Source organism: Melanostigma gelatinosum (genome assembly GCF_949748355.1).
Source record: "Melanostigma gelatinosum genome assembly, chromosome: 9".
In the NCBI taxonomy this organism is placed as follows: domain Eukaryota; kingdom Metazoa; phylum Chordata; class Actinopteri; order Perciformes; family Zoarcidae; genus Melanostigma; species Melanostigma gelatinosum.
In genome coordinates this window covers 24,233,681-24,256,800 of record NC_136642.1, presented here as the reverse complement: position 1 = coordinate 24,256,800, position 23,120 = coordinate 24,233,681, and the positions used below count along the sequence as shown (strand labels likewise).

The following is a 23,120-nucleotide window of genomic DNA, read 5'->3' as shown; positions in this document are numbered from 1 at the left end:
TGAGGACAATATTCATTGTCTGTCAAACATGCTTATCCTCCTCATACCTTCTGGCTTAGAATGGTCCTGAGTGGGACTTGGGTCAGTGCTCGCTCTCATTATGAACACACTGGTAACATGTATGCTCTCATATGTCTTGTTAGTTATGGGCCAACACATCCACGATACAATATATATATATGCAATAAGTTAATGGAGGCTGAACGTTATCGGCCACACTGAAGCCACAATATTACAATTAACCAGACGTCACATGAATGCTTGCACACAATAAATTGTAAATTTAATTCTTGCTTTTTAAAGTTGACCAAAATACAGAATCCTGTGATCCAAAACTGCAGTCACTAAATACAGGATACCATACAAAACCTACAAAATGCAACAATTACAAACATTTTGTTCAACAATTGTACAGTATAAATTTATACAATACTGTTTTGTTTATATTTGGCACTTGACCACAAGATGCTATTTTGTGTTTTAACAGAAATGTTACACCTGACATAACTTTTGTAATTTTGAATTATTTTTTTTTTTAAAAAGAAAGAAGAAACAAATCACAAAAATACAATAAAAGCAACACATGGTGACTGTATCATTGCAGTAGTTGTGATTCTGGGTTTGTTTGTCTGCATTATCTTTTTCCTTCACAAAAACCAGCAGTTCTTTAGTAAAACATTCAAAGCTTCTCTAATTGGAAAATGATGCAATAAGTGAAAGGGCTTCGCTCTGCCCTGGAGGGGAGAGGGGGGGGGGGGGGGGGTCACACAGGTCAGAGTTGAACTTTCTTAAAAACCTCAGGGAGAGCTGTTTCTACTCTTTTCTTTGACAGCTTAGTGAAGGAAAGGAGGCGGGAGATAATGTGAGCCCATCACTCACACTGATGCGTGACCATGAGTAGCGTGTCATGTGTTGTACGTGATACTGTAAACTGTAGATTCTAGTTGATTGGAAGTGTGCTGTAGAATCTGGATTCACTCCTCAGTGTGTGTTTGGCCCGGTTACAGACACAATTACATGGTGATGTAAATATTGAGCTCAATTGACAGAGAGAGAGAAAGCTCTCATCTGTGAGTACCCAGCATCCCCATTAAACAGCGTGTCTCTTCTGCGTATAGATTGTTGGTGGTGGTCTATTTCTAAAGCTTCTCTTTGTTCCCCTCCATGACGTTATTCAGGTGAACCGTCGGCTTTGGCAGTCCATACGCCGTCCATAACACTGACTACTGGTAGCACTAACGATGACGACACCAACGTACAGAAAGCGAGCTCGGGGCTGCACGGGCAACCGTTTAGCCACTCAAATCCATAAACACACACATGCGCATAAGTCACATGCATACGTTTTATTGAGTCGATGCACCCGGCTGTTCAACATGCAGCATTTAAAAACATTTAAAAGTGAGCGTGTCTCTGTTCTTCACACGGTAAAGGTCTGGTTTGCATGCTTGACATTCCGCAATACCATAAATAAACAAACTTTTTCTTTTTTTTTCAATCATTTCACAACATTTGTTATGAACTGAGCAATCTCAACTAGCTTTACAAATTTAGGTGCGCTTTTAAAATATCTACACTGTACTGAAATACTTGAAAGACTACTTTCCTATTCTCCTGAAGCTGGAGCGCAGTAATACACCACCACTCCAAAACTCTCCATCAACTTGTTACAGGAACAGACGGTGGGTAAAGGGATGCGCTTCATTCTTTATCACATCAGTGAGACTTCACAACAATCTAAACTACTGATCAGGGCACGTATGCACAGGAGCATAGCATCACAAGTCACATGTCATTTTGTCCCAGCACAAAATATGAAACATAGTCTATCGAGTTTGTAAGATGCACAAACACGTTCACATTCTCACAGTAGAAAAGAGGAAACGGGGGAAAAAAAGCAGTACTCGCTCTGAGTGAAGGACAAACTTCACAAGTCCTCTGCAGATAAAATGATCTCACCTACAGTATGTCCTGTTATTCAACACCATCGCGTCTCTCTCTCTCGCTCTCTCTCGTGTTGTCTCATGCACACACTCTATGATACACATTAAAGAGACTGAGGCTCTGTGTCGCCCCGGCGGGAGCCTCAAAGGGGCACAGAGAGCCAAGCAAAGACACGGATACAGAGACTCCAGTTTAAACTCTATGTACACAACCTACTGCAGACCCTTGTCTCTACTCTGACATGCCTATGGGAGGACTGAGGGATCCTGGTCAACTACAATCAGTGGGGTGTGAGGGTTTGGGAAAGCCTTCAGGTTCAGTCTTTGTTGGGGTTTGGAGGGTTTTGATAAAAAGCTGGAGAATTTGGCTCCTGTGCCCATCCTTGATGTCCTCAGTGCATGTTGAAGGCATGTCGTCTTCATCGTCAGTCTGCTCCATAGTGGAGAGTTCGGGGCATGTGGAGTCCCTCAAAAGAAGCACTGCGAGGAGACGGAGGGAGGGAGGGAGGGAGGGAGGCAGGGAGGGAGGCAGGTCAGGACAGCAGGTGCTAATGTGTCGGTCGTTGTTATCACATGATGACACGATATAGAAGAGGCATCGCATGTACAGACATCGACACACAAAACAACAACAATAACAACAACAACATGGCATATTTGTTATTACATTCATCTGTTGAACACATCAAAAGTTTTTAGTTGAAATAATTGAAAATATCAACATGTGTTATGAATAATTGTGTTCCAATTTACTGATTTCTCAAGATCTGTTCAGTCCGGGTTTGGGCAATGTGCACAACATGCTTCATACAAAGTGATTTATTCTGAAAATCTACTGAGTGAGACTGCTGATGAGTGAAGAAAACAACTGGATCCCGGACAAATAAAGGTATATTTGTAACATTTATGCGCATACAAATCGAATTGAACCATAACACAGTCATTTTCAAGCATTTGCAACATTAATGGCCTAATATAACCAGAGACTTTAAAGGGAGAGGTACCATGAGATAAAGCATATGGAATAATCTCTGACATCGATATGTCTGCACACCTCATCAAATATTTAAGCAATTATGATTTGAGCTTCCCCACAATGAAATGAACACGATCGACTGCGATAATAACGTTTTAAAATGCTTCACTCACAGAAACTCTGCATATCAATCAACTCATGCGCTTCTTAAACGAGCAGCCGGCCACCAGGGGGCGATACAGATGTTTTGGCTTCACTTATGAGGAGCTGTGATGCCGCTGCACACTCAGCCTGCAGCACAGAAGACTCATATACTGAATACAACTAGCTTTAGCTTTATGATCCATGAACCTTTCTCATCTTTCTAATGATGCTAACACCACGAGGTAGTCTCAAGATGACAAGATTCGAAACATGCTTCTTGTATCAGGGTTCTCCTGACTCCTTTCTTAAGATCAGTCACTGATGGATGTTCCACAACATGCCTATAGAGTGAGAGGTGACGTCCTTCTGGAGCTTCCAGTCGATAAAGTAAAGAAATGCTTGTTGACTTCAGGAGACGGCAAACCTCTAAATGTTTTCATCTTTAGTGAAGAGTTTAGATTTTAACACAATGCTGAGGTTCTTTACAAGACTGCCAAAGACATCACTTCAGACATTGCCAAAATCCTACACACGGGGGCTTTAAAAAGTAAGAAGCTGCGTCAGCAACTGCTCCAAAATAAGAGGCCACCTCCTACAAAGTCTCTCATGTCCGTCCATGAACTACAAATAGTCACAAAGCCAGTGGCATGGTGGATGACCTCTCCAGCATGCTGCGGTGCACGCAGCCTCTGAATAGCTTCCCTCCTGCCTGGAACAACACCAGAGCACTCTCAGGAACTCTCACCTCGATGAACTGTGTTACACTCTGCAGGTGTTAAACAAAGAGAAGAAAGAAGAGGTGTAAAGATGGCGGGTGTGAAGCCTTACAGGTTGTGTTGAAACTCTCAGGTATTAGAACTGTCCGGCACTGCTGGGGTCGCACTGCAACAGGCGGACGATGGAGGGGTCGCTCTTGGCCCCTTTGATGAACTCCTCCAGAGACAGCTTACCTGAAACACACAACACCTTTTTAATATTCTCTGCTTCATAGGCTACCTCATGCTGTGAGGAGGACCTGTCCATCGTAGTGCAATTCATTGGGGAACTGGGGGGGGGGGTGCTATTGGGTTGAACCCAGTTAAAGGTTTTGAAAGAACTTTTGTGAAATGATAGATGATTGTTCTCACAACCTCTACCGTGCATCCTAACGATGTTCCACTTCTCGCCAATGGGTGGCGGTGTTGAGGCGGCTCCTCTCTCTCGCCCCGTGAAAAGACTGGGTCTGCTGTCACTTTCTCTCTCACTTTCTCTCCCTGTCTCTTTCTCTCTCCCTCTCCTCTTGTGCCACACCTTCTCCTCCTTCCCAGCACACTAATTCATCACCCCCGTCCATCTCTCTCTGTCATCCCTCCCATCTCAGGATCACCACTGGAGTGTTGTTGCTCTATGAATGGGCTCTCTGGGTGTCTACAGTACATTTGCGTATGACTAATATTGCTGGTGGTACGTGAGCTCTGCTGTCGATGGACTGCTGCTTCAGGCTGGAGGGCTCTACAAGTGGCTCTGTGACAATGACGACAGCTAACCAGGTGGCAGTGACAAGCTGTTCCAGGGTAGGAAATTTACATATTTTTTGGGGGCAATTTTTGCCCCCGCTGACTGATATCCAGGGGCATTTTCAAAAAATTGGGGACACTTTTTGAAACTTGTGAAATAACATTTAACTTTTGTTCAAAATAATACTTATTTAGGCTTACAATATATGAGCGATTGTCATCAAATGGCAATAAGACTATTAGGCAGTGGCCTACAGATTCAAAGTGTTTTCTTAGATTTTTTAAACAAAAAACAAACATAAATCAGACAATCATATTCAATTTTATTATTATTTCTTTGTGGTTATTTATTGTTATTATTACATTTTTTTAAACAACTGTTAACAATTATTAAGTCAACGATGCCTTGATTACATATACATCAGTCATTGTATGGAATTATTGAGAAAGATATTTTTGTAGCACCTCAAATATTGTGATATTACCCATTTCTGTCCTGAACTTATGCATCAGTCATTATGTGGAATTTTTGAGAAAAACAATTTTATAGCACCTTAAAAATTAAAAAATGTGCCATTTGAAGGTACAATTCAGTTCAGAGCTTTTCCTTAGTAAAATATCTTAATTGACTGTCAGTCAGGTATTATTCATTTCCAGCAACCCTCAAATCAAAGATTAAAGACACTTTAGGTGTATTTTCCCTTTAACTCACGAGATGCAGGCAGCATGTTTTATACTGAATGTGAATATAATTCATTTAATCTAATTTCCATTATGCAATATTTATACTTTGTTGGCATCTTATTCTGAAAACCGGATGTTTCGTCTGAAGAAACCGGATGTTGTCTCACGTTAATCTCTCCGTTAACTTTTAACTTTCAAAGTCCTTCGCTCGCTCAAAATCTGCGCCGTTTGAAAGAGGGTTTTTTTGCCCCTCTCCTAGTGATATCGGGGGCAAAATTACATTTCTTAGGGGCATTTTTGCCCTCGTGTATTTCCGACGCTGAGCTGTTCAATACATTTGCAACTAAAATGCCTGCTGTGTACCATTTCACTAATACCAATAAATCCGTTTAATAGACCAAATGATATAATTTTCCTTTGTTATAATATTGATGTTTTGGTACAAGCAGCAAAAGGGAATTAAAAGCGTTGTATGTATCCAAGCATCTTCAAATACCTGCTGGTGTTTTCGGCCCAGCTGATGTTTTGGAGTTACAGTTTTCTTGACTCAGAATAGAGTTGAAGCCCCCCCCCCCCACATGAAACAGCAGCGGACGCGCTGAGCCTACCGTCTCTGTTGGTGTCCATCTGCCGGAAGATCTTCTCCGTCCTCTTCTCGGGTGTCGACTCGTCCTCGGGCATCTTCATCACAGAGGACACCATCTTATAGATGGCCTACGGAGGGGGCACAAGGGAGGAGCATCACCAACGACTGACCCGTGCATCTCTGAGCGGTTTATATTCTACACCAGCTGTAGCCTCTATCTGACTGGCTGTAACCACAGAGGACATTCTCTATATTTGAATGCTGTATGTTGAACTCAGGGCTACAGTGGATGAACCTCACTGGGGTCTAAGGAGGGAGATTCACGTGCACCGTTTCATCTTCAAAGCCGTTCTTTAGAAACTCTTTCATTGCATCTGTAAAGAGCTTCTAACAGCTGATAATCAAGACCTGTTTAGATGGATGGTTTCTGAAAACCTACTTCTTACTCAGCAATGGTAGTCCTACAGGAGCGCACTGTCCTTCCACAGTTAGTTATTACTTCACATATGAGAGGTTCTGTATTTTATCTCGTCTGTGCACTTCCAACTGTTTTCAAGTGGTGTCAGTTGAAAAAGAGATGTCACCCACTTCCGTGCAATAATCCTGATTTAGCCAAATCTGATCAAAGCAGACCCACATTAGACTCTCATAGACAGATAACAGCTGTATGACGACGTTTAAGATAAACTTACACTTCTAAATGCTGCCTTCATGAATAATGGAAGCGTTTTAAACAGTCATGCCTCTCAGATCCTCTTAGTGTGCTGCTCTCATTACAGTGCTTCTATGCCAATCTCGGAACACATCGGCGATCGGTCTGACTGCTATTTAGCCTCGAGGGGCAACGGTCAGTGTTTGTGGGGTTCCGTTGTAGCCAGGGGACATCCAGATAACGGATATCTGGGACTTCCTCTTCCACGGCCAGTCATTGTTTCCAGTCCAATAAGCAATCTGAGACGGGAGACTGGAGTTGGAGAGACAACGTCTTTGAGCGGATTGTTTCACAAGCAGCCAGTTAATTTTTTAGCGAATAAAAAAGCGAAATCATTACCAGACTCTCGTGCGCACCGTTTACCTGCTCAAACGTGATCGCTCAACACTACTCGGACTACAAGCGGAAACCAGAACACTTCTGGGACCAAACTCTTGTCCCGTTGCGTTCACATGCAGATATCCGTTTATAGAGATGACTCGTATGCACACTATGACTGCATCAGGTCCAGACTAAGGATGCACTGATCCAACGCGTTCTCCCAACAACAATTATCTGCCTGAGTCCTGATGCCGAGTACTGTCTTAGTATGTTTTCTGTTTTAAATTATTTCCCACGATTGTATGACCGGAGTGATAATACACATCTTGAATTTAAAACCTAAGCTCATTTTCCTCACATGTAAGAAACCGCTGTGAGTTTCATCTGGATCATTTCTCTGTGTTATGAGGTCAGGGATCACTCAGGCACTAAAAACTGAACCGACTGCCGACCATGACTTGTTGAATGTGACTGATACCTGAAGAACTGAAGTCGAATAGGGATCGGTCATAGCACCTCGTATCTGAGAGGTGCCTCCCTCTATAATATGTATAAAGACTAGATGTTGGATACACAATCCCTCACACACTATTTATCAGTGTTGTGTCTCCCCTGCTCTCTGGAGCATTGCAGTGTGTTTGGCAGTAAACAGTGAAATCACAGCCCACTCTCTCTGTCTCTAATAAGGAGGCGGGTTTGAGGGGAATGGGACCTGACATGTGAACAGAGGAGGGCTGATTGTGATTACGGTGCAGCGGGAGCTGTAAATAGGTGCCGGTTATGCCTCCTATTACACAGTAGCAGGGCTGCTCGGCTCCTGGGTCGACGCCGAGCGGAGGAACCAGCAGCAGCCGCGGTTAATATACGTCTTCATTGTTGGGGATTGAGCTGTTGGTCTAATCCAGAGCAACGCAGTGGAATGAGACTCAATTTCTAAATCCCCAAATTACAAGCAACCAATAAGAAGTGGAGCGACCTGCAGCTTAAAACCCTCGTATTCCTCTGTGCCATAGAGCTCCATCACCGTCCACTAACTTAAAAACACACCAGTGAGTCACACTGTTGCACTGGCTGACATGTTCCTTCATTAATGAACACACACACACACACACACGCACACGCACACACACGCACACACACACAAATAGTAATCCCACATACAGCGTCCTGCTGCCACCAGTACTCATAGAGCATCAGATGTGAGATGGTGCTACTCTACGAACTACTCTAAAGCCAATTTCACGTATTCAAAGTGGTTCCTTTCTTTAAGCTACATAACTGTGGACACTGATTCACAACACTATAGGAAGCAACCTAGTGGGGAGGATTAGTAAATGCATTTAAAAACCATGACAACCAAGATGGCTGACACTAGATCAGATGCAGAACTTCTCCTTCTATGTTAAATTGGACACAATGCATCATATTTCAACTACAAATAATTACAATTTGAATAGCCCCGTCTATTCTATCCCGTACCCCCACCCTTTTTGTGTACACAGCCGGCAGGAAGACGTCTAATCCTCTCCTCGCCGACGATTCCCGGGAGGCACGCGCCGACACGTCGCCTCAGCCGAAGTTAAATCGTCCTCTCTGCAGCGAGGACAGATCGGGTCTGCGTACTGCTCCAGAGAGAGCCACGCCACCGGGATCGAGCGTCCCTGAGGACCGTGTTACCCCCCAGTCCGCGCCAGCTCCGAAAACGCGCCGACACCAGCCCTCAACACTTGAGGACTGACCGTTTCCCATCACGGAAACGGACCGAATCCACGCCAGCGCAAACGCCGCGCCGAAAAGCAGCCCCCACCCCTCGAGGAACTGATCGTTTCCCATCACGGAAAACGGGGCCCGCCGAACGAAGCTTCTACAAGTAAGGTTCATGGTATCTGGGCGTAGTTTAGCTTAATTTAGCCTTCGTTTAGTCTAGGTTATTCCTTTATGTGTTGTCATTCCCGTATCTTGTTGTGTTAAGACACTGTCGCGTTATACAGAGGTATTACGCAATCATCACGGACCAGAGGAGCTCCGTTGTATTGTGTATTAACTGCTATGACTGTTTTGTTTGGGGATTATTTTCATTTATTTCATTTCGTTCTGTTTTATTCTCTCTTCATTAAGTCGACTCTGTGAGTGGGCATAGACCGTGGCTATCACTGCATAAGCTGTCGTCAGTTCAGAACGACAGACGGCAGACTTGTGCAGGATCAGACCAGCTGGACTTATCCTCCCTCCCACACACAGCAGAGTTTGACCCCCCCTCTCTTTTTTCTTCCTTCCTCTCCCGTAACACACACACACATAGTCAGGACCCTGGGGAAACCCCTCGCAGTCGATTGCCTCACACACGTGCTGCACCGGCACACGCGATTACATATAGCCGCCAGTTTGTCCGCCATCTTGTTTGTAGTTCTTGGCTGTAGTTCTTAGATTGCCCCTCCTCCTTTCATCACTGATGGAATAGGTTACACCCCCTCGCTCCACACACACACACACACACACACACACACACACACACACACCCACACACACACGCACACACACACACACACACACACATACATCGTCCTCCATTCTATTCATTCGACTTTAGATAGCAGACATAAAATTGTGTGATGGCGTTTGTTGGTTGCAGTATTAATTGATCTGATCATTTATTATTTTGATTGAATAAACTCTGTTATACTTTAAGGAGCAGTCGTCTGTGATTACTTGTGCATATGTGTGTAATGAAAACTGTATGTAGTAGCCTTGTGTACGAACTTAACCCTTCACTGTCACTGAATGTATAGTCATACGCAGACTATTGACATTATGAGTGACTACTAATTATGAGACTTAGTTTTTTGGTCATCGTTTGTTTATTGGTCCCTGTTCGCAGGGTGGTGCCCCGTTGTTATTAATAATCATTAATAATTGTTACATACATTAATAATTCTATTAATGTCAAGAATTCAGTTTCTTAAATGATGATAACCCAAACACGCTCCTTTACGTTCCCAACACCGCGTTGCAGATAAAGAGGTAGACAGAGGTTAGATATCAACTATTGGTGAGCGGATCAGATAATCTCATCTGAAGAAGATGAGCCGGGCTGGCTGCCATCCATCTCATTCAATTACTCCCACAGCAAGGCTAATTATGAGCATCACCAGCATTTACATACTCTCTGCAGGAGAGACCATTAGCTGCAGTGAGCCGCAGCTCTCAGTCACTACGGCAAATGGAGGTTTGTGAGTAGAAAACATGGAGACCACTGTGGGGGGGGGGGGGGGGGGCGGTAGTAAAGCATTTGCAATTGACAATAATACTGTTGTGGGGCACACTATATCTTACAGAGAAAAAAGTTGGGTAACATGCAGTTAAATCATGGATAAAATAGCTATCTGACATCTCTAAAGATCTGCCAATGACAGATGAGGACGGGGACGCACACCTGCACCTGCAGATGTGTTCCAAGTGTGTGTACTACAAAACAAGATGGCGACCTCACAAAAGGTCTAGGTGCAGTGATGCTTTGAGATAAATGCTAACGTTAAAAAATCGAACTTGCTCACAACGACAATACTAAGGAGGTGATATTTAGCAGATACAGTTTATTGTGTTAGCATGCTAACATTGGCTAATTATCACTGAACACAAAGTGCAACTGAGGCAATGTCAATGCCAAAGCATTTACCTGAATATTATGAGATTCATTTGGCAATTATGTTGATCATAGGAATCATAACATCGACACAGTTGACTCAAAACCACTAATAGGGTTCAGTAGGGTTCATCTGCTGGGGAGCATGCATGTCTGTACACATTTCACAGCTGTTGAGAGACTTCAGTCTCAGCCAAAGTGGTGGAGACATTGACTGAAATTTCCATGCTCATACTGTGTTTAAATTAGCATAAAGGTCAACAATGTGGAACAGGAAAGTCCACTGACCACTTGTTTCTCACTTCCCTCGGCCTAAACTGAACGTGTGCTACATCATTAACCCCACTAAAGCTTGTGAATATGAGGTTGGCTTTCAGGGGATGACGTTGGTTCGTCTGGGCTTCTGGTACCCAGATACGCACCAGAAAATGGATGGATTGAGCTTCATGAGATCCACCTGCCAATGTGCCCTCTGACATCGCTGAAAGCAGATACTGTGATCACACTAAGCTGCAGACTTTACTCAAAGACTCTGAGCTCAGGCATCATTTTAACTCCAGCAGTCACTTTGCAAAAGTCAGCGCTACCTGAAAACTTTTCTCTTAAGCCTGCTTCCTCTCTGCAGAGGTGGGTGGCTTTGAAGCAGGGGAGTGAGCCAGCCTAATGCAGTAGATGTGCTTCTGTGTCTCAGCCAGAGAGATGGCCCTGGGCTGTCTAAACTGCACTTCAGCCATGATGAATGCCACCGTCTAATTGAATGAGTGAAAACACTACAGAGCTCCTGCTTCTGCATTTCAAAAGCCACAAACTAACTCAAATCAACGATGCTGCTTTTTGTACGCATGATGGAAGTGGACAACATTTCTGAGCCCTCACTAAACTGCAGCTACTTACTGCACACAAAGAAATACAAACGCACACGGCCAGACATGAGCCTTTGAGTCATTGCTTTTCTTTCATCTGCCCATCCGTGGGAACAGCAGCACCCTTTAATGCAAAGTGGGCCGAGGGTTTGTGTGATCTGGTGACAGGCTGAAGTCTGAATCACTGCGGTCTTGAGGTGGGGAGGCCAATGTAACCTCGCTACTATGACAAGTGGGCACATGTGAGGCATTGTGGATTCATATTTGCTGGGATTGGCCGTGGCTACCATCAAGAGTTGGCTTGTTAAACTAAACTGTATAGACCATGGCAATGGAATTGCATTGCTAGGCAACAGAAAAGAGGACCCAAGGGGACACATACCCATCCTGTGCTGAACCGAAATGAAATACATAAATGCGTATTTTCAAACATACGGAAGAGGAGCAGAGCCAGCATACATCAGCTGTTTGCTGCCTTGATTCAGTTACACCGAGGACAACATTTCAATAACACGGTATATTGTGTGATTACAACACAAAACAATACAAACAGAGCCTCAAGTATGCATCGAGGCGACCGTGTCCCATAAGCTGCAGATGTTTGTGACGATAAACAAAGGTTACTGTGATATACTCGTATGTTGCCCAGGGAGACTCGCCGGGCTCCCTTCAGAGAGCCTCAAGTCTGTTTGATCTGTTGAGTTACTTCATCACACTCCGTGTACAATGAATGATTCGTTCTTCTGCTTTCAAATGGATTTGACATTAAATATTCTGGATTATCTTATTTTATACTGTAAACATAAAGTACAACTGCTATACGTTCCACAGATTTAATCCTGTTTAAATCTAAAAATATACTAGAAATCTCATTTCAAAATGAGCAGGCTTTCTCAAATTGCTTCTTTTTTTTCCTCCTGGAAACTCCATGTTGGTTAGAATGTCTGAAAGCCCACAGAGCCCGCTGGACTGTCAGTTGACATTCACCTTCATTATCTTAATGAATAACAACAGGTTAGCATGCAGGGCTTTTAACTCTGACAGGGAATGAATGTAAAACGTCCTTCCTCGTGTTTCCAGCTTGAGGCTGCTTTTGGCAACGATAAAAGAAAGCAAGTAGGCTTTACAAAGCAGGTTAATACAGAGTACAAGCTAAGCTTTGGAGAAACACTAAAGAGAACCGAGGAGCATATACGGCAGGTGTTTTAAAGACAATCATCAGGCTAGGATTTAGTTCCGTTTGTGGAAGTAAGAAGGTGAAGAGCAGATGGAAAATCCATTATTTTTCTTTCCAGTTAAAAGACACATTTAAGAGGGAGTCAAGCTAATTACTGTTTCCAAAACTGCTTTCATAAAATGAATCTTAATATCTAAATGCTTTTAAGTACACTGACATTTCAATGCTGGCAATAAATGAAGGTCTCATAAATCATGTGCGGAGGCACATCCAGCTCCGTATCTGTGAGAGATTCCTCCTGTTCTTAAAGTGCCAGCACTGGTTCTCCTGGTCTCATAAAGAGTGGGTTATGGATACAGTGGCCGCACGGCTAATATAAATGTTTAACAATCACTGCTTTGGCTGATGTTACAGTTTGTGTGAGTGTGTTTGTGTCTGTGTCCTTCCATGCGCACTCACCTGCACAATCTCCAGCATCTCAGCTTTGCTGATGTACCCGTTCCCGTCCAGGTCGTACATGCTGAAAGCCCATTTCAACTTCTGCTCCAGCTTGCCACGCGACGTCACGCTCAGCGCGATGATGAACTCCCGAAAGTCTATTGTTCCGTCGCCGTTGGCATCGAACGTGCGGAAGACGTGCTCTGCGAACTTGGAGGCATCTCCGTAGGGGAAGAAGTTACCGTAGATCTTCTTGAACTCCTCCATGGAGAGGTTCCCGCTGGGGCAGTCCCTCAGGAAGCCCTTGTACCACTCCTGGATCTCATGCTCGGTGAAGTCGGTGCTCTCCAGGAGGTCCTGCATCACCTCAGGGCGGAGCTTGCTGTTCTGCTTCCCCATGTCTGTCGGTCCGGTCGGTCACTCGGCTCACAGCTGAGAGACAGAGGGAGGCGAGAGGTTGTTGTTTTTTAGGATGGAATAAACACAATTTACACTGCAATATAGTGCTCTATTGATTTCTTGGGTAACGGACAGAGATGAGAAGAAGAAAACCTGCTCATCACACACATGATGCAAATGTATAGATCTTTGACGCAATAACTACTAGCTGAATGGGATCCACTCATTGTATTCTATAGATATCTTTCAGAGTGATGTCATCCTGACATGACAGAAACAAACAGAAACGACTTTTTGTACCATATGCAAAAAAAAGAAAGAAAGCTCAGATTGCAGAATTAGCATGAGGAGCATGTATCCGCTGAGAGTCCTGGATTTGAATAAGTTTAAACGTAAGACATTACAAAGTGTGTCAGGCCCAACGATCCATGCTTATGTGGTCAGTTTTGCACACATGGAGAGTTGCAGTATGCGACCAGTGACAGCTGATCGAGACTCATGGATGGAAAAGTGCTTTATGTTGTTGTCATCATACAATATTTCTGAGGAATGAAATCACAAACATGTGTGCTGAGCCTCTCTCCACGATTCCCTGCAGAGAATGTTGGCCCTGATATCATTTCATTCATTGTGTGGTTATAACTCATTAGCAGTCGGTCCTTTAAAAAGTATGTTTTGCGTTATAATATGCTTATTAAATGCACCTTTACTTTGAAAGTTCAGTAATTGGTTCCACCACTTGGAATCCGATGAACGCTTCAGTGAAGTAACCTCTGCTGCTGTGTCCGCAAGTGGCTTTACCCACTTCTGTTCCAGACGTTATGCTTATCAGGACTAAAATCCCTCCCTTTTTACAAACTATAGGAACTTTCCATGGAAAACAGCAGTGTGTACTCCGAGTACACACAACGGCATAAGCCCAGCATGGCTTTAATTGGTCTATAAAATCTCTCTCCACACAGACACGCACGCACGCACACACACACGCGCACACACACACACACAGAGTTTAGCTGCACTGGAGGGAAAAGGCGGTGCCAAATGATATTGAGCCTCTCAACAACCGACATTCAGACGTCACACAATCTCTGAACTCTCTTCCTGGAACTTGCGTCTGAGTGTTTGTCGTGTGGATCTTTATGAGCAGGATAAAGCTTTATAATCCATGTTTGCAGTCGATTTCAATGTTCATGTAATAAAACACCTCAATGAAAGTACATTGAGTTTACTGCCTTCACATGTTCCGAATAAATTCACCTGTTTGACCAGAAACTAGTAAATGTATGATAGATCCACTGTTCTACTTTGTTGATGTCACTGTGTTAAAGGTTTATTCAGATCACGTTAATCTCATCTTCTTATGGTTCTAGAAGTAACAAGTAAAGCCTGATATTCCCCCCACAGTTGTCACTTCACAAAGTCCCCCCCCTATTCATAGTGCCACTTTTCATCACAACGTCTTCATTAATCGGCTGCTGCTCCAGACTGGATCAGTGACCAGCTGGTCGTGAGAGAAATGCTAACGTGAAAGACAAAATGGTTTCCAAAAAGTTTGAAATGATACATTTTGAAATGAAGCGTAGCTTATGTAAAGAAAACAGGATGAAATATATGATATAAATATTAAATATTTCATAGTAAAATCATATGTTGCGTCAGAGTTAGACAGGGAAATCGAGGCAGACGAGAGCCACAGTGGAGGAGTGTCTGCTTTGTATCTGCCCTTTTGGTGACACAAACAGGAAGTGCCTGCTCCTGGTCTCAGTGAGATTGTGCCCTCACTACAGTGAGCATGCTCGTTCTGTGTACATGTCAGCATGCACATGCTCATGTTTTAGCATGTGTTATCATAAGCCTTTATGTATTCAAAATTGAGCAATGATAAGAACCACACATGTTTGAAATGACCTCAGCACCTGCAGGTATTTCCCTAACAGACTTTATCTCTATGTGTCCAGTATCACAGCCTCGACGTGGCCGTCACTCTGAAAAGTCTCCGGATGTGAGTCGCTTGTGTACTGAAAACCAAAGGTCCTTGAATATAACTGCTGAAAGTGTCTTCCTCACATCCGTGGGAGCAGGTCATCTACGGTGTCTAGTTGACGACGACAATCTCATAGAGAGAAATGAGAAAACTAGTTATAACACAGACATTTTACCAACATCAAGGCATCCTGCACTCAAGGTTCAACCGGGGCTTCCACTGTGTAGCAATGACACAATGTAAGCAGTGATATTTGAGAGGCGATAACTTATCAGAGTGTTGAATTATCCACTCAGAGTCAGATGGAAAAGCTTGAGTGCCCTAAAGGACTGTAAAATAACCAGCCAGGCAGTTAATGCTGTTTGGCAAACATGAGGATGATGACGGCTCTGGTGTCAGAATCATAACAGAGGGGAGCAATCGCTGCAGTGGCACACAAATAAATGGAAGTTGACTGATTTTTGTAGGGAATTATGTTTGCACTCCCTTTTTTTTTTACCTCTATCACAGACCTTTGTTTGCACAGCAGAAAAAAAAGAGCCGAGCATTTCAACAGCAGCATGTTGAAAAACGTGGGCAAGAGGAGATAACGCGGGTGTAGGTGGCAAAATTGAAAACGCTGCACTTCTATCAATAAAAAACAGATAACCTGGAGACAGAAAACCAGAGTAACAGAAGGGAAAACAGATTCTCTCAATGCCATGTGGAAGTTAAACCAGATAAGAAAATACTACACATGGGAAGATGTTTCCTGTAACCCTGAAGTAAATCCATAGACTGTATATAAGAAAGGGTCAAGGTGAACCACCCATTAGTTTGGTATATGGCCGTTTTGAAGCCTCAAGTTTGGAATTCGGCCGTCGCCATCTTGGTTATTGGCCGTCGCCATCTTGTTTTTTTGCAACCAGAAGTGGCGTGGGGGGGTGGAGCTAAGCACGGACCACTGAATAAAACATGTTTTTGGCTACCAAATTACACAATTAACTGTGATGAAATGAAAACACTGAAAGGGTTCAAGTTCTAAGACGAAAACACGGACAACTCTGTGGTAGCAACCTGTCAATCACAGTAAGCCCCGCCCTAAAGCATACTTTAAAGCAGACTTTATGGTCTGTTTGACTCTAAATGGAGCATCATTTACGAAATGAACATCATGCTGTATTGAAGAAGACTTGAAACTAGAGATTGAGACCATAAACTAATAAAGTAATAAATCAAGAGAGAAGTAGTCATTTTCTCATAGACTTCTATACAACCAGACTTCTCTGTGCAACCAGAAGAGTTGCCCCCGATGGCCACCATGGGATCTAAGTTATTGCAACTCATCTTGAGGGGAACATGAATGTCTGAACCAAATTTCCTGGCAATCCATCCACTAGTTGGTTGCGATTTGTTGTTTTGTTTGAATGCGGTGGACCGATCGACTGTCATCAGAGCCATGCAGCTCACGTGGCTAAAAGGCAAACCTAAATGTGATCGCAAAGCCTGTTGAGAATAAGAAACAATGAGTTCTCTACACCAGCAGCAATTTTGAATGCAATTCAGACAGATTGAATTTGTTGTTACCTGTGTTCTCTAGAGTGCAACCTGTTTCTACACTTTCCTGTTAGTCTTCTTTCACTAAATGCTTTGAAAATGCAAAACACAAACAAAAGAAGTAGGCGAATAACAACATGTAAGGCCTTCAACATTAAGTTAGGAAAGAGCATCAAAGATTTAACGTACCAGGCTTTTAAAATTGGAGTTAATGAATTGACAGACCTTCGGGGTGAGATATTTTGAGGGATCCATCGACCTGACTTTTTCACCGATACCAACAGCGATACCGGGCCTTTGGCCGAGTCCGACTATCCATCCGATACCAGTGTTTAATGAATAAACTGTGTGCCTCGCTGTGTGGAGACCGGATCATTCTTTTAAGTGTAAGGCAACATCAAGCTTGACTTACACATTCCTTTCTTGACTTTTTAAAACTAAATATAACAAATAAATACACAGATATACATTTATTGAATTCTTATTTATTATTAAAATAATAAATTGCACACTAACATCTTTAAAATTAACAGGAATTTAGCTGTGAAACTTGAATGCAGCAACAGATTGGTCAAAACAACTTCATCAGAAAATAGTGACAAATGGCCATCCCAGTTTCTCAAAGTCTTTACATACCGGTATCTTGTTTTGTCAGTCCAAATTGCGATCATAATGCTGTCGGTGCATCCCTAGTTTTCTTTTGGCACAAGTCCTCTATCCTGTGATGGAAGGTGGACCGTCATAACGGCAGGGTTGACTTTACAACCCTAAAATGGGATAAATGTAGGCATGAAACACTGACTGAAATATTAAGATGTGTGTGTTAAAAAGAAAACAGGAGCTTGCGTATGTACTGTACTATATATTTGACAGCTGACTCTAAAATGAGTAGGCACTGGTGAGTGACAGAAAACGCTTGTGTACCTCTCAGGGCTGCTGTTCACAATGCCAGATAGCGTTGTCGGGCTGCTTTGGGTGAGGCGTGGTGGATCTAAACATTTACGTAGCTCAGCTCAGCAGGAGCTAAACTGTTTTACCGTCGCCTATTAGGAACCTTATACCAGGCCGTGCCTGTATAGTGTGACGGTGAAATATATTTATTTGTTACGATAGTTGTATAAACTATACAATCGTTTATAATTGAATGACTATTGGAGAATTAAAGAAACCATAACCCATCCCCAATTAACATTTACCAATAAGCACTAAAACAAAAGTGCTGCAAAGGAGAAAATCAAGAGACCTTAAGGTTTCAGACTGAGACTACATGGAGTTATTAAAGAGGAATTTGTACGACTACATGTTCATAATGCCGGACCAGTTTTTTGAAGCTATAGCTGAGAAAAAGGGTAGGACCAACTTGGCTGTGCAACATATTTGGGCCGACATTTGGTGCACGATTGTTTGATTGAAGCGAGGCAGAAGCTCCCGTCTCTCATCCACTCGTTTCCTCTCTTGAAGCCAGCTGCAGAGACATTTGGACGCAGATTGTCATTCAAATCGGGCAGGCGAACAGAAGCGGATAGTGGTGATTCAGATTCAAATAGAGCCCGGCAAGAACTGGTTCCATGGCTCGGATTCACATTCAGTTTATAAGAACCTAAGCACGTCACACACAAACCCACACACACACACGAAAGGTGTTAATGCTGTGTATGAATCCCCTTATGAGGCGGCTCTCATGCGCTGATAGGTGAGAGGAGACTGAAGCAGTAAGAGAGACATGGAGCAGGATGTTGTTGTTCTTTAATTCCCTCCAGCACATTTCATCTGTTCCCGTCTTCAGCTGTCCTCAATCCATCCCTCTCACTCCGTTTGATCCCATTCATAAACTCTTCCACCTTGCCTGTGCCTCATTTCCATACTCTTCATCCTATTTCATCCTACACATGGACAATTCTTATGAAGGGATTTCACTGCAGTTACCATAGTTTCACTAGCTTAGGCCCCCACCTCGGCCGGAGCGAGCCTTCGTCGGTTGTTTGGGGTGTTGAGGAATGGTTGATGGAGATTTGGCCTGATGCGGTTTGGGGGAGGCTTAGCTGAGGATCCACTGCGGCTCCCGGGCCTTGCAGACCCCCCGATCTCCATGGGATAGGAGCATGATGACTATGGGGGGAGATAACCATGAACAAGAGGGAGGGAGGGTGGGGTGCAGAAAACGCGAGTGTGCCGAGGCTTAGAGTGGGTAGGTAGTTATAGGAGTGTAGCCGGAAGTGGGCGAGTGGCTGAGGTGTGGTCCTGCTCCTGAAATTCAGCTAAGTTTTATCTCCAATTCACTAGCTTAGGCCCCCACCTCGGCCAGAGCGAGCCTTTGTCGGTTGTTTGGGGTGTTGAGGAATGGTTGATGGAGATTTGGCCTGATGCGGTTTGGGGGAGGCTTAGCTGAGGATCCACTGCGGCTCCCGGGCCTTGCAGACCCCCAAAATAAGCCTGTGCGCTGGTCGGCAAGATCGAGTGAGGATTTGTGGGTCTAAAGACGGCGTTGGATATGGCCGAACCGATGTTGGACGGGTGTCTGCAGGAGGGCTGAACTCCTGGAATGGGAAACGAGAAAGCCATGGCATTGCAGTGGCCCGGACGTGAGCTGCATCGAGGACGCACCCTTGGCGGACGGGTGTCGCAGCGTGATTTGATGATTGGGTAGCCGACTGCTAGGTTGTCCGGAGTTTAAGGGATGGATTTGCTGGGCCATCCGCAGCCCCACGTGATGGCTGTGGCTACTATTGGTCCGATTTCGTAGCATGAGGGTAAACTACTTGGCATCTGCTTGCAAGATCCGAGGCTGGTCTACGGCAAACGTCGTCCGTCGTGGAAAACCCCCCAAAAGACGGCAGAGGGAGCGGCATCGTTGTTGGCCAATAGTGTGGGTCCATCGCTGGAAGTGGGCGGGGTGGGGGCACTGGCATCCCGGTGCCCGGTGTCCCGGCAAGTTGCTGGAAGTAGGTGGCCGGGGGGCGCTGGCGTCCTGCATTCCGTTGTTGCTTTGCGTTCCGTGCTTGCTGCGTCCTGTTGCCTCTCTCTCTCTCTCCTTTCTCTTCCTTCTCTCTTTTTCTCTTCTTTCTCGCTTGCTTTTCCTTCCTTTCTTCTCATTTATTTTTCCTCTCTTCTCTCGCTCTCTTTCTTCTTCTTTCTTTCTTTTTCTTCTCTTTTCTTCTCTACTTTTCTGTCTTTTCTTTCTCTCTCTCTTCTTTTCTCTCTCTTTCTTATTTCCTCTCTTTTCCTCTCTCTCTGCGATTCGTTGTTGCTTGCTGCAGTTCGTTGTTGCTTGCTGTGTTCAGTGGTTGCGTTGTTGCGTTCCGTGGCTGCGTTCCGTGGCTGCGTTGCGCTTAGAGAGGGGGACAGAGGAAAGAAGACCTGGCAACCCGGTGCCAGGAATCTGCGTAGTGGGAAGAGCGTGCGTAGTAGGAAAAGCGGGATGGGGACAGAGGAGAGGGAACCTGGCAACCTGGTGCCAGGAATCTGCATAGTGGCAAGAGCATGCGTAGTAGGAAAAGCGGGATGGGGGAGGGGGACAGGGGAGAGGGAACCTGGCAACACGGTGCCTGGGTACGTGCAGAATAAAGGTGGTGTAAGAGAACAGTGAAGGGACAGCTTAGAGGGGGGGGGGCGGCTTAGAAAGGGGGACAGAGGAAAGAAGACCTGGCAAAACCGGTGCCTGGGTACGGGCAGAAGAAAGGTGGTGTAAGAGAACAGTGAAGGGACAGCTTAGCGGGGGGGCGGCTTAGAAAGGGGGACAGAGGAAAGAAGACCTGGCAACCCGATGCCTGGGTACGGGCAGAAGAAAGGTGGTGTAAGAGAACAGTGAAGGGACAGCTTAGAGGGGGGGGCGGCTTAGAAAGGGGGACAGAGGAAAGAAGACCTGGCAACCCAGTGCCTGGGTACGGCAGAAGAAAGGTGGTGTGAGGGAACAGTGAAGGGACAGCTTAGAGGGGGGGGGGGACAGCTTAGAAAGAGGGACGGAGGAAAGAAGACCTGGCAACCCGGTGCCTAGGTACGGCAGAAGAAAGGTGGTGTAAGAGAACAGTAAAGGGACAGCTTAGAGGGGGGGACAGCTTAGAAAGGGGGACAGAGGAAAGAAGACCTGGCAACCTGGAACTTTGTGGGTTGGGGGGCGGAGTTTCGGGGTGCGTGGTGGCGTCACGGTCGTTGCCGTTACCCCGGTGTGTTGTGGATGTAGGTACGTTTGTTTTTTTTTCCTAACGTGACTTTGGGAAAGTTTGTGAGGAGTTGGCAGTTTGCTTTGTTGCGTCGATGCTCTTAGCAGGCGGACTGTGGTCCAGTTGGAGATATCAGCTGGTGCGTCTTCGATGGGGGAGCTGGCTGGAGCGTGGAGGGGTGGCGGCGTCTTTGAGCACTGTGTGCCGGGTAGCCAGAGTCGTCGGAGGCTCGTTCCCAGCTGGGTCTGGAGCGAGCGAAGAAGGAGAGAGCTGGATTTACGTTTCCGTTGTCTACGTCTGGAGGTAGCGGGTCTCCCTCTGCCACCGAGATGTGAGTTAAAGGAGGACGGCCGTGAGTCCGACTCTTCGTATTGTCAGATTCTGCCGGTGGATGCAGCTGGTCGGCGAGGTGGAGATCGCGGGTTTGGCTGCCCGGACCCTCTAGATGGCGGTTGGCGGCGTCCTCTGCGTGGTGTTCCGGTTGCGAGTGCTGAAAACGCGAGTGTGCCGAGGCTTAGAGTGGGTAGGTAGTTATAGGAGTGTGGCCGGAAGTGGGCGAGTGGCTGAGGTGTGGTCCTGCTCCTGAAATTCAGCTAAGTTTTATCTCCAAAACATTTGGCGAAATCTCACAGCCATTGACGAGCTTCCTGGCTGAGTGTGCTGCTCATACACATACGCACGGGTACACGGACCACTGAAATCCACAGAATCTGACTGGTGGATGTGTGTGTGTCTATGCGGTTGTGTGGGTGCAGGTATATGAGGTGAGTAGACTGTATACTGTTGTAAAAGTAGCAACAAGTAGCCAGCTGTTGTATGAACTCAAAGTCATTAAAAATCCTTTCTATAAGGCAGTGTGTCAAATCATTCAGTTATATAATGGTCCACCATTACAGCAGTCTAATCTGCATGCGTCCTTCATTTGAAGCAGCTGCTCCAGACCATTCTCTTTACATCGATACATTATAGTCATTAGTACGTGAACTGCCACGGAGCTACACCAATCAATAAGTTATTTTTGGGTATCTTATATTTGAATGAAAGTTAATAATTCCTTTGTCTTTTGTAGACGTAGTTTGTTGTTAAGGAAAGAAAATAGATTAAAATCGTAAATGGGATGAGTACAACATGCAAAAAATAAAGAAGAAAATCTCTAATCAAGGGATGTGTTGAACCCAGGTCACTGGATACATCTTATTCACATTTCTTCAACCAAAATAACCACTCTGCTCTCTTTCACAAGGAAGCACGCACTAGATGACCAGCCCTCCTAAAATACACTGCACACAAGATTACAGGTTTCTAAAAAACAACTCCACAAGAACACAACAAATGAGCCAAACTTCTCAGATAATGCCCTTTTTAGCCTCGGCTGTCCCACTTTCCCAGCAGCTGTTTCAGAGGGTGAAAAGGGCTTACGGTCCAGCTGCAGTCCATTCCTGCAGAGAAGGAATTTCACATGGAGAAGAGCAAAAAACTACTGTGGATGTCTGAGTTGTTGGTTTTAAAGTGTTAACAATCCAGTTAACTAAAAATGTAATTAGGAAAAGGAAGAGACCACCATTTCTAACACTGGGAACTTCATGAAAACTTTAGAACAAACAATAACAAACAACAACCCACAAAATTCATGGGCCGAGTCCGTTGAGCTCTGCATTTGTAAGGCAAGGTAAGTTTATTTGTATAGCACATTTCAACAACAAGGTAATTCAAAGTGCTTCACATGAAACCATTAAAAGCATAAAGGCAAAAGTAAAGGAGATTTAAAACATACATTGAAACAATAATCGATGTCTCCCTGAGACATTACGCTGCACGCAATCAACCATACACTGCCGCAATTCTGAAATTACTCGCACACAAACCACGTCTGGAAAAGATCTCTGCCGATCTGCGTTTTATCGTGTATGCCTTGCACGAACTCGGTCCCGGAGGAAATGGCGATATTTTGTGCACTTTCTAAATTTGAATCGATGTCTCCCTGAGACATTGCGCTGCACGCAATCAACCATACACTGCCGCAATTCTGCAATTACTCGCACACAAACCACGTCTGGA

At 44.7% G+C, this 23,120-nt stretch overlaps 1 protein-coding gene across 3 annotated transcripts in view; it reads right to left on the bottom strand.

Annotated features, from left to right (window-relative positions):
• Nucleotides 1–258: 258 nt before the first annotated feature.
• The window catches only part of ncalda (neurocalcin delta a), a 74,498-nt gene continuing 51,636 nt past the window's right edge, over nt 259–23,120 (bottom strand). For all 3 annotated transcript variants that reach the window (XM_079275188.1, XM_079275189.1, XM_079275190.1), the window contains 4 exons: nt 13,005–13,415; nt 5,852–5,957; nt 3,892–4,013; nt 259–2,423 (listed from right to left, as the gene is read on the bottom strand). In XM_079275188.1, the coding sequence (XP_079131314.1) occupies nt 3,916–4,013; nt 5,852–5,957; nt 13,005–13,382 (582 nt within the window). In that variant the 5' untranslated portion in view covers nt 13,383–13,415 and the 3' untranslated portion in view covers nt 259–2,423; nt 3,892–3,915. The remainder of the gene's footprint in view (nt 2,424–3,891; nt 4,014–5,851; nt 5,958–13,004; nt 13,416–23,120) is intronic.